The 14,453-nt window shown below is 43.4% G+C and overlaps 1 protein-coding gene across 3 annotated transcripts in view; it reads left to right on the top strand.

The window, feature by feature from the left end:
* PRDM15 (PR/SET domain 15) overlaps positions 1-14,453 on the top strand; it is a 50,343-nt gene that overhangs the window by 21,812 nt on the left and 14,078 nt on the right. For all 3 annotated transcript variants that reach the window (XM_054049551.1, XM_054049545.1, XM_054049562.1), the window contains 9 exons: positions 1,735-1,833; positions 2,804-3,028; positions 5,263-5,398; positions 6,648-6,829; positions 7,417-7,511; positions 8,431-8,518; positions 10,774-10,941; positions 12,386-12,480; positions 13,410-13,541. In XM_054049551.1, the coding sequence (XP_053905526.1) occupies positions 1,735-1,833; positions 2,804-3,028; positions 5,263-5,398; positions 6,648-6,829; positions 7,417-7,511; positions 8,431-8,518; positions 10,774-10,941; positions 12,386-12,480; positions 13,410-13,541 (1,220 nt within the window). The remainder of the gene's footprint in view (positions 1-1,734; positions 1,834-2,803; positions 3,029-5,262; positions 5,399-6,647; positions 6,830-7,416; positions 7,512-8,430; positions 8,519-10,773; positions 10,942-12,385; positions 12,481-13,409; positions 13,542-14,453) is intronic.

The raw sequence follows: 14,453 nt of genomic DNA, 5'->3' as shown, positions 1-14,453 counted from the left end.
ACTGTTTTTAATTTGTTTTTTTTTTTTTTTTTTCATATTACCTTTTTTTTTTTGGAAGACATAATATCTGAAATGTGGTAGAATACAGGAAGAAAACCAAAAAGATATAGCAGAGTGGGAGCAACGCCATTTTGGAAATGGCAAGAACAGTGGTTACCCCTGAATCTTGTGTTGGCTAAAGTAGAAGGATGTAGTTAAAAATCTTAAATAAACTTGTAAGCCAGGTGGATAATATTGATAAAGAACAGATCATTTGGAAAACCTAAATGTGTTATAAAGATTGGCTCCCACTTCCCATAGGCATGAAGCAGAAAAAAAAAATCTAATCTTTGGTAACTGGGGCAAAGAAAATTTTTAAAAAGCATTAAACTTTTAGAAATCGCCACACTAAAAACCCAAATCAGTGTACATTCATGATCCTGGAATCCAGATCAAAAAGAGATCATCTGGGATTGTTCTTTGAAAAGTAGTTACGCTAACTTTTGCATATTAACATTAAAGATGTCATTTTCTTGGTTGCAGAAGTGTAAAACACTCCACCAGAACATCCCCCCTTTGTTAGTTCCAGTACTGTTATTGCCAGAATGTAGAGCTGGACAGGAAACTGAAATTCAGTTCTGTGAGAAATTTTAAATTTTCAGAAAATTTTTCATCCACAATTGGGACAAAATATAAGACTCAAGACATTTTCATGGAATTAAGCTTCTGCAATATTCTGTGTTGGAAATGGGAATGTGTTTCCAAAATGGAATATGGCCCTTGGGATTCCTGGCTACCCACATGGCAGTCTGTGGGATTTCAATAGATTGTGAAATATTCAACTTTGGAGATCTTAAACAATCTGCAGAATGTTCTAGATTTCTCAGGTCCACCTGATGGATCCTTAGATGACCTGTTTAGAACTTAATCTCTGTTCACAGCGCACAGTTATTTAACAGTTTTCCTGATTCTGTTACCTTCCTTTTCCCTGAAAGATCCATAATAGCATTATGTGTCGCATGGTTACTTAAAATAACGTCCTATTTTTCTTTCTTTGTGTGTAAGAGCTGGGAAGTTGCTTAAGCAAAACATCAATATGCTCGTCTGGCAAAATATCCAGCTCACTAAACTGTTCAAATATGTGATTTCCTTATCACCACCCTTATTTACTTTAACCCAAATGTTAGTGTTTCCATGATGCTTTTCAGACAGTACTTTGTTCAGTCTGTATCCCCAGTTTGTCCAGAGCTGGGTAACTCCGGTTTTGAAGGTGCCCAAGATTGGTTGCTCCAGGTGTGCTTTTTGTACTGTTTCTTTCATCTCCACTTAATTTAGGGAGAAGGAGATCCAATCCACAACTCAGATGAGACGTAGGAAGGCTCCCACCTCATAAATCTCTCCTGTTTTTTTTCCAGTTTCTGTTTTGTCTCCTTAAATGTTGATATGAGAAAGTCCTGTTTGCAGCCTTCTCATGGAGTAAACATTAGACTTTGAGTGTCATTTCTGGCATTTTGTACATCTTAAAGTATCTGAGGAGGTGTGGTTTTTATCCCTCCTGTTCTTTACCAGACTACAATACTAGTGCCAAGATAGCAGCAGCTGCCTCCTGGGGTCTTTCATGACTGATTGATTGTAATCTGCTCTTCTGGGGACTTCCTTACAGGATAAACAAGATAGTAAATCCTAGAAAGTTGCTGAAGGGTTTGCTGACTTCATTTTAAAAACTTGTAATAATTTCTCCTTGGCATGTCCTAGTGAGCGCTCCAGAGAGTACCGGGACCCTTGAAGCGGAGTCCAGCCAGTGGACGTGTAAAGTGTGTTCATCTGTTTTCCCGGAACCTCAGCTATTGACAGGTAAGGGGAATAAGGAATTCATATAAAAAATATACCCAGAAATATTCTGGAAGTTCTGTCCTTCCAAGCCAACAGATTATGGGCAGGGAGGTGGCTGCCAAGAATTACACTTTTGTAGATTCCCTCCCCCCCCCCCCCCCGATCCTAAGGGGGGAAAAAAGTAAAACTGCAGTAGCAACTGATATTGACTGTAGGCATCCTGTCTGATAAAATGTTTGTGTTATTGGATCTGGAATGAAAGAAACACTTGTATAACATATGGTAGATTAATATTAAGACTCTCAAAGGATAGGGAATTGTATACGCAAAACGGTGCAAAATTAGTGACAGACTCAGTGTTGTTATCAACAAAGCGATTGGAGCTGAACGACACTATAAGTAAAAGCTAATGGAACTTGTCATTTTCATACTTTGTGTTTATAGCTATTGAGCATAATTTCTGAGCACCTAAAAGGCTTAGCAGTGGTGGTCCCATTGACTTTCAATGAAACTTAGGCTACTAAGTCATTTTTTAAAATGGCACGCTGTTAAATCATTGAGGTACATCAGTGGGCCGTAGGTCTGTTCAGTAAAATATAATGTAATCATCTTGGCTGATACACCAGGGATTGAACCAGGAACCTTCAGAGCAAAAAGTATGAACTGCCACAGCTTGAGCTAAAAAGGCAAGGTTCTGTAGTTGGGGTGTGTAACAATTCATATCCTCTGCAGAGTGGCTCAGAAGGGGGACCTGAGCACGCACTCACCAATTTAATAACAAGTATTAAAACCTCTAAAATTTCAATCCATCTCAATGATCAATTTAGTTTATAATAGAGAGCGTACTTTTAGTTAGAAAGGTGTTTTAACTGCAGTGAAATACTTGATCTAGGCAAGATTCAGTTCAATAAAGGAGATCTAATTATAAGTTTTGGTGCTGGAGCCGTCTACATGTTACATGACTGTGTTTCCCCCACATACACGCCTGCAGAACATCTGTTGAGTCACCTGGAACAAGCCAAAGGAGTCCCCCAGACAAGCCAAAATGATGCAACTCCAGAGAAGCCTGCAGAGGCTCCCATTGCTGATCAGCCTGTGACTGGCGAAGGTGCTGGTGCCAACGTAGACTCCAGGAGGACTCCACGAAGGGGAAGAAAGCCCAAAGCAGCAAAAGCAGAAACACCTCTTGTCATCACTGAAGATAAAGACCCAGCAGGTGAGATGAGAGAGGTTTAATAAAAGTAGTTGCCAAACATGCTTCCACCTTAATGATCTATTCTCAGCAAAGTCTGCTGAGCTTAGAGTCTAAATGGGGAAACCTGGAGATTTTTTTAGTTCACATAGAAAACCCTAGTGTCATTGCAGAAAATGATTGTCAGTCTTTTCTAGATGCCTCAGTGCTAAACACTGCAGCAGCTGCGTTTAATCTGGTGGGCAGATTTACCACTGGGCAGCCAAAAGAACGCCCAAACTTTCAAGTTCAGGTCCAAGTCCCTTTCTTTAGGGCTGGTTTTAGTAAAGCAGAAGTTGCAGAAAGACTCAAAGACGCACAAAATACTGGGTAATGGAGGCCTAACTTGCTTTCCGCAAGCTGGGAAGGGAAAAGACACATCCTTCTGCCTAGCCTCTCCTGGCTGTCCCCTAGGCCTTCTGCCTTGCTCCCATGAAGGGACTTCCCTCAGGATCTTTCCTCGATCCTCATCTTCCTAAGATTGAGCCAGGAGCCTTCCTTTATATTGTCTCCAGTAGGGCGTCACATAATGCATGGTCAGCCAACCCTTCATTGACATGTGCCCTGTCTTGAAACCACTGTTCTTACAAGGCTGTGCCCCTGTGACAGACATATTGGCTGTGCCTCAGCTACAGTCTGGCACTCTGTTACACGACACCTGTGTTATCAGTGAAGCTGTTGAATGTGCCAGTGCCACACAGGGCATAGCACCTGCTGTCCATGCTCTGCACACCAAACTGTGAACAGCTCTAGCTTTAGCACTCCCCTGGGGGAGTGGCTTGTGAACCTAAGTCTGCAAAATAAATTTGACACCTCGTCCTTTGCAGTACACTATTCCGTGGGTGTAAAGTTTTTGTCTGAGGCGGTTAGCTCAGCAGGAAAAAAAAATAGATTGGACATTTATGTGGCTAACAAGAATATCTACAGTTACATTAAATAGGATAAAAACAAAATTTGGAAAGGAGATAAACCCCTGTGTTTCTGGGAGAATAAGCCAAGCTCTAACTTGAGTTTGTTGGCAGAAACATTTCTGATGGGCAGATTTTTCTGTAATTGCCTACTTCCAGCTAAACATCTGAATCCTGAATACTGCTGGTGCTGACTAGAGGCTGTGGCAATTCTCTTGTTTCTGTTCTTATTGTAGATCGAGGTGGGCAAACTTTTTGGCCCAAGGGCCACATCAGGATTGTGCAACTGTATGGAGGGCCGGGTAGGGAAGGCTGTGCCTCTCCAAACAGCCTGTCCCCCACCCCCTATCTGCCCCCTCCCACTTCTCGCCCCCTGACTGCCCCCCTCAGAACCCTCAACCCATCCAACCCCCCCGCTCTTTGTCCCCTGACCGCCCCCTGGGACCTTCTGCCCCATACCAACCAATACCCCACCCCTCCGTTCCCTGACTGCCCTGACCCCTATCCACATCTCTGCCTCCTGACAGCCCCCCTGGGACTCCCACACTTATCCAACCCCCCCTGTTCCCCTGACCACTCCCTCCCAGAACCTCCACCCCATCCAACCTCCCACTGCTCCCTGTCTCCTGACCGCTCCCCTGGGTCCCCCCGCCCCTTATCCAACTCCCCTCTGCTCCCCGCCCCCTTACCATGCCACTCAGAGCAGCAGGAACTGGCGGCCACGCCACCGCGCTGCCCAGAAGGAGCAGTGGGCCAGAGCGCTGGCGGCGTGGCGAGGTGAGGCTGTGGGGGAGGGAGAACAGCAGGGGAGGGGCGGGGGCTCAAGGGTTGGGCAGGATGGTCCCGTGGACCAGATGTGGCCTGCGGGCCATAGTTTGCCCACCTCTGTTATAGATAGATCTGTCTGGAGACCTTGGTCTCTCTTATGTAAAGAAGGGTCCTGTGGAGAAAGAGAAATGTTTTCTTTTCTGTTCCTTCTGAGACTAAATTGTTCCAAAAGAGTCCTGTCCTGCCCTCCCCACATAATCAGATGGTTTTGTTTGTCTTGGAGGTGGCTGTTGAGTTGGGTTCCCATTATGGACTTGAATTTGAATCTTCATTTTTGACTGTCCTATTTATTTGGAACTCAATCGGATGCCAAGAGTTGAAGATTCATTTCAGTTTATTTCTGAATCAAGAGTGTGTCAAAGTAAATATAATGGTTAACGTCTGCCTCAGAAATATTCTGAGTTTTATTCCTGTGTGTGTGTGCGTGCGTGTGTTTAAAACTCTTCATGCAAATATTGTATTTTTATAATAATGTATTCACAGTGGATCGAGTAGCTGAAATTATAACAGAGATCCCACCTGATGAGGCAGCCCTTCCCTCTCCAGCAGAAGAGAGGATTATGGAACTGGTTTTAGGAAAGCTGCCAAGCACCACAAACAACATCAGTTCAGTAACAAAGTAAGTCAGAGTGGGATGCAATCCTTCATAACGGGGTAGAACCTTCTCTCCTAACATCTGTAAAGCACCATTGTAGTTTCCCCCTGTTAGCATGGAGGAAGGGCTCATTTGGAGCAAGTGATGAGAGCCATATACACTTAGACAGACTTCTTCAGAGTATAATGACTCTGATGAGAATTTGGACACATAGCCATATCCATTCAAAGCCTTCTGTCTTGTATGTGCATGCGCACACATGCATGCTGCCGGTGGAACAGCTGGTCAAGGAGTCTCTGCACCCTTGTATGCCACAAAGGGGGATTCATGCAGGCCCAATGCACTGATGCTGGGTTGTAGCCATGGGTGATGCGAGATCGGTGACATGATTTTCACTCTCAGAGTGCAGTGCAATAGGATTATTTCTCTGTCTTGCTACAGTTTTGTACAGTGGGATATTTGAAACCCATTAGAGGCTGCAAAGTTAAATGTTACTTCCACTGAATGTTGGTGCTAGAGATATGGATGTTTAAATAACATGCCTGGGAGAGATTTTGTCTCTCACTGATATTTGTAACTTGTGAATTGCGTCTCTTGCGTCACTGCGAATTTCAGGGTTTGTAATAAACCTTGAGCAAAGGGGAAAAATGTCTATGAAATTTACAGAACCTCATAGAGGCCTTTGTTGTACATTTAATTACATATTTAAAAACTTGTTCCAGTGAAGCTAGCTTCTTGAGAGACTTGGAGGTGATTGATCCGTTGGTGTTTTAAGGTTCTAGTTCATAATGCTATAAATAAATTGAAGTCCACAGCAAGTAGATGGCAATAAGAAAGTACACATTCAAAAACATGTGCCGAATGGCATTTAGACAGTGAAACAGAACAGTGCTGCCTGATGGTTCCACGCATGCTCATTTTGTACGGTTCTTGCATGAAGACTATAAAGCTTTTATGTGAAAAATGACATTGAGATACCTTTGGAGGGTGAGAAGAGCAGTTCCTGTGAGAGCCCTAAACATACAATCTTTGACTGTGGTGGCCACTGTTTTTCTGCCTGAGAGAGACTGGAGCAAATTCTCTTCCGACAGATCAGCTACTCTTCATATATGGCCAGGAGGAGTCACCATTGTCCGAACGAGAGGCTGACTTCCCCCTAAAGGCTGAGGTAGCCCTCCTAGCCTTTGTCAGCGGATGGAACTCTTTTAACTTTTTATTTTATTTTTTAACTATGGAATGCTGTTCACTCACTGCCTTTCTTTCTCTAATCCAGTAGGTTTGCTCATCACCAAAACACCATGTCCCTCAAAAGAAGTTTAATTCTCTCCAGTAGACATGGAATACGTCGAAAGCTCATAAAGCAACTTGGGGAACACAAACGGGTATATCAGTGCAACATCTGCAGTAAGATCTTCCAGAACAGCAGCAACCTCAGCAGGCACATCCGGTCTCATGGTGGGTTTCCCTTCAGCTCCCTACTATGCTGTGGTTCTCTCCAGTCAGTTCAGGGGTTCGGCAGAGGAACTGAGATATTCGAGATGCAGATGTTTTTCACAGGTTCCATCATTAATTACTAGAGGGCTCCTCAATCAAACAGACAAAAGCATGATAAGATCCAATGGCTGGAAGTTGAAGCTAGATAAATTGAGACTGGAAATAAGGTACAGACTTTCAACAGTGAGACGGTGTCATGTGTTCTCCGTCACTCTGAGTCTTTAAATCAAGATTAGTTGTCTCTCTAAAATACATGGTCTAGTTCAAGCAGGGGTTATTTGGCATGTAGAACTAAATGCAGGAATTGTGTTGGGGAAGTTCTATGTCCTGTGCTATACAGGAGATCAGACTAGTTGATCACAATGGTCCCTTCTGACTTCAGACATCAATGAATTAATCCTTTTAATGATTGAAGCTGCTCACATTTCAGCTGATTGATAGCCTATTTGTTTGGAGCAACCTATAGAATTGTTCAGATATCACACATGGAGTTCCCAGTTGGTTACATCAGTCGCTCACTCTTTGTTTTGTCTTGATGGATCCCTCAGGTGACAAACTGTTTAAATGTGAGGAATGTGCAAAGCTGTTCAGCCGTAAAGAGAGCTTGAAGCAGCATGTTTCATATAAACACAGCAGGAATGAGGTGAGTAGAAATAACCAGATGGTTCTTCATGAGGAGAGATGAAAATGTGCTGAGAGTTCAGTGCTGATGATTGGGGTGTGTAAGTCAGTCCTGTGTGAATGGATCCCTGGTATGAATTGCCTATGGAACAGTGCTCAGGCATTTCTTACCACACGGGGGAGTGTCACTGAATCAGAGCTAGCTGGAGACTCAGGGCAGGATCTAAAGGTGTGCTCTGACTGCTGTTCACTGTACTAAGTAGGATTGTTTCACTTGTTTGCGTGTCCTCTCTGGTTATTGCCACCTGTTGTCTCTTGTTGTATGTTTAAACTGTGAGCTCCCTAGAGCAGAGAGGGTCGTGTGTGTGTGTGTGTGTGTGTGTGTGTACAGCGTTACTTGCATTGGGGCTCTGATCTTTGATTGAGGCCTCTGAATGCTACTGCAATACAATTCATAATGCTAGTAAAACCCATTAATGGCAATAAGAGTCTTTTGACTAACTTTAGTGAGTTTTGGATCAGGCCCTAAACTCTCAGATTACTGGCATCTGATGCCAAGAATATTGTGGAGCCTGACTATGAATCAGAAAACATCTTGTTTTTCCTAAATCAAATTATTCATGGCAGGGCTTAGAGTAGCCAAAAACACACACTCTCTCTCACCTACACACGTACATATGTGTCTTTTATAGATCAGTAAGTACAGCACCGTATTTTTTGCAGCAAGTTTAGAATTAGGAGTCATTCTTTGAAATTTAAAATGTCAAAATTCTGCGCTGAAATGTACTCAAATGTTTTGAAGAAAAATATTTCTGTTGAAGAAAATGAAATGGATGTCACAATAAAAAAGCAACCTAGAATTTTTTGCAAGCTCTCTTTCCATTGTGTATGGTTTGTGTTTCTTCTCCCTCTTTTAAATGTTTACTGTTTACAATCCTCAGGTTGACAGCGACTACAGGTACAAGTGTGCTACATGTGAAAAGGCCTTTCGGATAGAAAGTGCATTGGAATTCCACAATTGCAGAACAGGTGATGACTGCTCACCAACGTTATCTAATCTTGAATCAGCTTTCATAATTTCCCATATATGATGGCATTTACAGACCCCTCACTTAAGACTAAATGAGCGATGGAGCAGTACTGGGCCAAGAGGGCCCTGCCCCTCAGCCACTGTAGAACTTGCTCCAGATGTAGGACCTGTTTAAAAGGGGAGTCTGGCACTCAAGCAGGCGGGAGAGTGAAGAAAAAACTGTCTGCAGGAACGAAGCCAATTGGTTGGTAGCTTCTGGGACAGGAATCCACAGGGGAAGGGCCTGGACTGTGGGTAAGACCTGACGTAGCAGCCAGAGGCTGGACCCCTTTTCCTCTCCCCTTCTCTCTGACGGGGAATCACTGGACAATGCGAAGGGAGCTGGGAAGCCCTGAATGACTATCTGAATTGTTGAGAGTGTCTGAGCAACCCTCCCTGGTTGAGCGTGCTGTGACCCTGCCCCAAACGGAAGAAAGAATAGGGAAGATAGGAAGTAGTCCAAGGGTGGCTGGTCTGGTGTACCAGCAAGAGGGGGGCTGAGACACTCCTCCCCCTTTTCCCCCTTGGGCTGGGACCCAGTGGAGAGGGAGGGCCCAGGTCCCTGTACCCTTCGCTCCCCCCCTTTGTCCATCTGGAAGAACCCAGGGAACACCGGAGGAAGACAGCTGTAACTCAGCTGCAGGCCCTCAGATTGCCTGACAAGGCCATCCCATGATTTTGGGGACTGTTGAGCCATGGCCTATGGACCCCCAAGTGAAGTCTGCTACACCATAGTTCATCTCTATAGCAACCAGGAGGGAAGAGTAGTCATTTCAGGCTTCACCTTCCTCACATTACAGCAGCACTGTAAAAACAAACATCTGTTACCGCATCATGGAAAACTATTTCAGGCAATCTGTACAGCAACAATTCCACCCATGCGTTGTATTTTATCTCTTTCCCTCTCTCGAATCTCACATCCCCGGCTGTGTCTCGGATATCTCCTCCCAGATATCCTACCACTTTCTCCAGCTTGCTTCTTCTAAAACTAAACTTCACACCTTTCCTCTCAGTCCATCTCTGCTTCCTCTTATCTTTATCACCATTGAAGGCTCCAGACTTGCAGCCTCCAGTTTCCCAGACTTGCACTCTTCACCTGCTTTCTCATTCCTTCTCCCAGTAAATCCAGTCTCCCACTAGGTCCTGTTGTTTCTTCCTCTGTGATATCACTAGAACTGTCCTTTCCTCTGCATCTCCTCCCTAGAGCCCTTAGTCACTCCTTGGACACAAAATATCCATCAGCCTGGAATCCTCTGGGTAATTGTTCCTCCAAGCACAACTGGAGGTAACCTTACTTAAGACTTTTCTTCCAAGGGGCAATGCTTGTATAAAAGGACAGATGGTGCCAAGACCTCCCAGTAATCTGCCTTCATCAGTGGCAGCTCTCTCTCTCTCTCACAGAGTTGATCCTTTCCAAAATTAAAAACATTTTGGACCTATTGTTAACTGGCCTAATACTTCTTTCTTCTGTCTTATCCCTGTGGCATCTGCAGGACCATGCAACAACCCTCAGACTTTTGAACAGCCTCTGAGTTAGGAAGAAACTTCCCCAGTAGGCCTCTTGTTGTTTAACTGTCCATTATGGGGGTTTTACGCCTTCCTCTGAAGCACCTGGTACTGTCTGTTCTTGGAAATCAGGTGTGGACTAGGTGTGCCTTTGTTCGAAGCTGGGATAGCAATTCCTATGCTACTGTGTTCCTCAGACATTGCCGCTCCAAACAGGACGTCATATTTGGGAAACCTGTGACTGAACCCAATTTGGATAGAATTAATGAGAGTATGCCAGACTGCAGGGTCGGGGGCCTATATGAGAAACTTATTTTGCTAGAATCAATGTACATGTTAACATCTTTAATATTTACCATTGCTGAATTAACTTTGGAAGCAATTTTGGTGTGTTTTGGTGACTTCCAGATTTTCATAGCGCAAGATAAACCTGAGGGAGCAAGGGGGGGAATCTCTAGTAGAGTTGCCTGTGATTGATTTTGAGGAGCAGATCTTAACCTGTCGAGATTCTAGATTGACTGATTTGATTTTATTTTTTGACAGAAGACAAATTGACAAGTAAGAACGAAAAACTCATGTTCTGCTTTCCCCAGATTCATGTGTGGTGCTTTGTAATGCCAGATCTAACTATAGAATACATTTCTTATCATATTTTAAAAAAAATACCATTTTTATCTTAAAATAATTGCTTTATTTTCATTACCTACAGATGACAAGACATTCCAGTGTGAGATGTGTTTCAGGTTCTTTTCCACGAATAGTAACCTCTCCAAACACAAGAAGAAGCACGGGGATAAGAAATTTGCATGTGAAATCTGCAATAAGATGTTCTACCGGAAGGATGTCATGTTGGATCATCAAAGGAGACACTTGGAAGGTAAGTACACTTGGCATGAAGCTGATTGTTGCTTTTGAAGTGTCAGTTGGCTTGGGGAAATTAAGTAAATCATTCTGCATCAGTTTTCACTTGATGCTGGCTATCATTTCAAAACTAATTAGCTGATCTGGTGTAGCTTATCCTTGGGAAGGTTAGCAAATTTTTAACAATAAGGATAATGAACCATTGGAATTGATTACTGAGGGAAGTGGTAGATGCTCCATCATTTGGAGTCTTTAAATGAAGATTGGGTGTCTTCCTAGACTATATCCTGTAGTTCAGTCACCAGTTGTTGGGCTACATGCATTAACTGCCTGGTGAAAATTGTGTGGTTTGTGTTGAATAGGAGGTCAGACTAGATGATCAGAATGATCTCTTGTGATGTTAAAAATCCAAGTCTTCTGAAATTTCTGTGGTAACTGAAAAGCTTGTTGGCAGAGTTGCTGTCTTTCATTGGAATTGGACGGCAGTGAGTAAGCACAGATCCATTCCAGAGAATAATATGGGATTATGACTATCAGTTTAACAAATAAATTGAATGCGGCACAATATGTTGCCTTACAACATTTAGAGCACTTATGAAACCAGACCAGAAGAGCTGAGCACTCACAAATCTCACTGAAGTCAGTGGGCATTGCAGGTGCCCAGCACCTTTGATAATTAAGCCGTAGCCTCTGAAGGAAATGATAGTCACAAAGAAGAGGTTAAAAATGAGAACATACAATGAAATTTGGGTATTTGTTTTAAACTGCCACTAGTAGTTTTTAGGGACAAGATTGAAAGTAGTTTAGAAGTAGGGCCAGATTAAACAATCTGGGTCCTAGGCACATGACAAGAGAGGCCCCTCCTTTTGTTCTGCCCCCCATACCACAGCCCCATCCCCCACTTTGAGTGGTGTTGGGGGCAGTGGGTCTCCCCTCACCTGTCACAGAGGCTGCGCCAGTGACCTGGGGCCCCCTTCTCCCCTCGAAAGCAGCAGGGGTGGAAACAGGGGTCTTTGTTAAACATGAAGTGCCTGGGGTTGAGCGGCTGTGCATCTACAGCACCCACTGACTGACTGACTGGCTGGCAGAGTTTCTATGTTAAACTGCTCCCCACCCTAGATAAATCACCTCGCACCGGGTAGACTTTACTGAAACAAATAATGAAAGTGATTTGCTTACAATAGAAGTAGCTTTTCTCGCACTTTAAGATTGGTACAAGTAACCAATAGGAAAACAAAAATATATCTTCAACACGCCTCTCTTGTATTTCTAAGATCCCTTTCACTGCTGTAACTAAGTATTGGTTCGTTCATTCAGAGACAAAATTACGCATAGAGCACTACTCCCCTATCTCACTGCGCTTTACAGGAACAGTGTGTATTCGACTGAAAAGGCATACAGGAGTGGAAAATGTGGTTTATTTTATTTTATTTTTTTTTGGTGGGGACTGTGACGTTAAGGGGTGAGGCGTGTGAAAAGAGAAGACTTTGAGCACAGCACGGAGAACATGGTGCGCTACAAGAAGGAACCCTCGGGATGCCCTGTGTGTGGGAAGGTAGGCTTTTTTTGCCAGTTTGTGTCAGATAGAGCTTTGCATTCAAGCTCCAGCAATCCTCCAGTCCTCACTACAGACGCACCAAGAAATACTCTGTAGCCAGCGTTCTGAGGAGCTTTTCACTTAAAGCAGCATTAAACAAAACCCTAGTCCAACCTCATATTTTCCGAGGACCAGTTATAAACTGTTACGCTCCAGATTTGTCTGTTAATACAGTCTCTTTATTTGGCTTAGGTTGGAGTGAAGGGTTTGTGTTGGAGTGAGAGGAGCTGGATGTGGGCTTTGTGAGCAATTCTGCATTAGAACTGAAAGTGAGCGTGTGGCATAGTGATGGAGGCCACGAGTGCAATTGGGCAGTGTTGGGTGGTAAAATATGCAATCCAAGATTAGTGTGAATGTGAATGGCATGGATGAGAATGTGGACTTAACTACTGTTTCCAAGATGTTTAGTGATTTGTGTTGGTGGAATTTGCACTCAAGCAACCTTATTTCTAAGTAAATGATGGGTTTTTTTACTTGGGAATAGCTAAGTGTCACTGCAGTGTCGCATATATAGAAGGGGACCACCCTTCTTAGGCAATCCTGTTTCAAGGGACCATCCCCAAATATCTCCAAATGTATTAATTGTAATTCTACTCCACCTATATTAGATGTCCACCTCTGTTACATAACCAATCTCTGCTAATCCTTTGAGTGATTATTGATGCATAAGTGACTATGTTAACAGCTTGTGTAGCCTGGTGTGGAGTGGATGATGGGAGCTCTTACTTCTCTGAAACACAAACAAATAGGTTGCTCTGCCCAGGAACAAGTAGAGCAGTATTAAATACCTCCTAAATCTAATTGCAAATTAAGTTATGAAGAGGAGTAGCTCAGATGCCTCTTGAGGCATGACAAGAAAAATATTCTTCAGTGTTCTTCTACCCTAGGTATTTTCATGCAGGAGCAATATGAACAAACACCTCCTGACACACGGAGACAAGAAATACACCTGTGAAATCTGTGGACGTAAATTTTTCAGAGTGGACGTTCTTAGAGATCATATTCACGTCCATTTTAAGGTATTCTGTTAATATTCTGATAACTTGCATTTTTTATTGGAAACCTGTTCGAGAATACTAAGGTGGTGTGATCATGCTGGCCACGTAAGAGGGATCACATACATCTCCTTGCCCCGTACGTACATCTCTATAAGGGTCTGTTACACCTGTTTCTCGATTCAAGCCAGAATTTGGTGTTTGGAATCTCAGAAACAACAGTTTTGGGTTTTTTAAGGTAAATCCTTTGCAGCTTATCTTCAACACTGTGGGTGGTTAAGTATAAAAAAAAAACCTATGAAATAGGGGAGTTGAGGGAACCATCACTTTAAACATTAATAGATAGGTTACATAGAGGAGGTGTTGTCTAATAGTTATGGCAAGCAACTAGAAGTTAGGAGGACAGCTTAGTTCAGGTCCCAAGATTGACCCCTGACACTCTGCCTGACCTTGGGCATGCCACTAAACCACAGTGCTTCAGTTCACCCACCTAAAGCAAAGAGAACACTTACTTCCTTTGCAAGGTGTGGCAGCTCAATTAACTAGTGTTGGTATGATCCCTTTTAGAGCTTTGGGTGGAAGGTGCTATGCGAGTGTTGGGTAAAAGTATTATTGATTATTATAGCAGTTGTCACCCTGATCCACAGAACACAGGCTGGTGGTCCGCAGACATGGTGCTGCTGCTCCTCCTCCTGGTTGCCAGCTGCTAAACTGCATTAAAAGGCAGCTATATACTGAATCTTTTCTTGATGTTACTTTTCCATATAAGCAATTGCTATAGTTGCTACAGGGCTGTTAAGCAATTATGAACGGGAGAGGAGGCATGCCTGAAATAGTCTCTCTGCTATAATGTGGTCCATACTCTGAAAGTCTTTCAGAATCCCTGAGGTATTGCAGGATCCTCACAGGGAAACATCTTGCCTGTTGAACTGTCTG

This window comes from Malaclemys terrapin, chromosome 1, assembly GCF_027887155.1.
Source record: "Malaclemys terrapin pileata isolate rMalTer1 chromosome 1, rMalTer1.hap1, whole genome shotgun sequence".
Taxonomy (NCBI): Eukaryota; Metazoa; Chordata; order Testudines; family Emydidae; genus Malaclemys; species Malaclemys terrapin.
The sequence above is the reverse complement of the archived record's forward strand: the minus strand, read 5'-3'. Positions and strand labels throughout refer to the sequence as shown.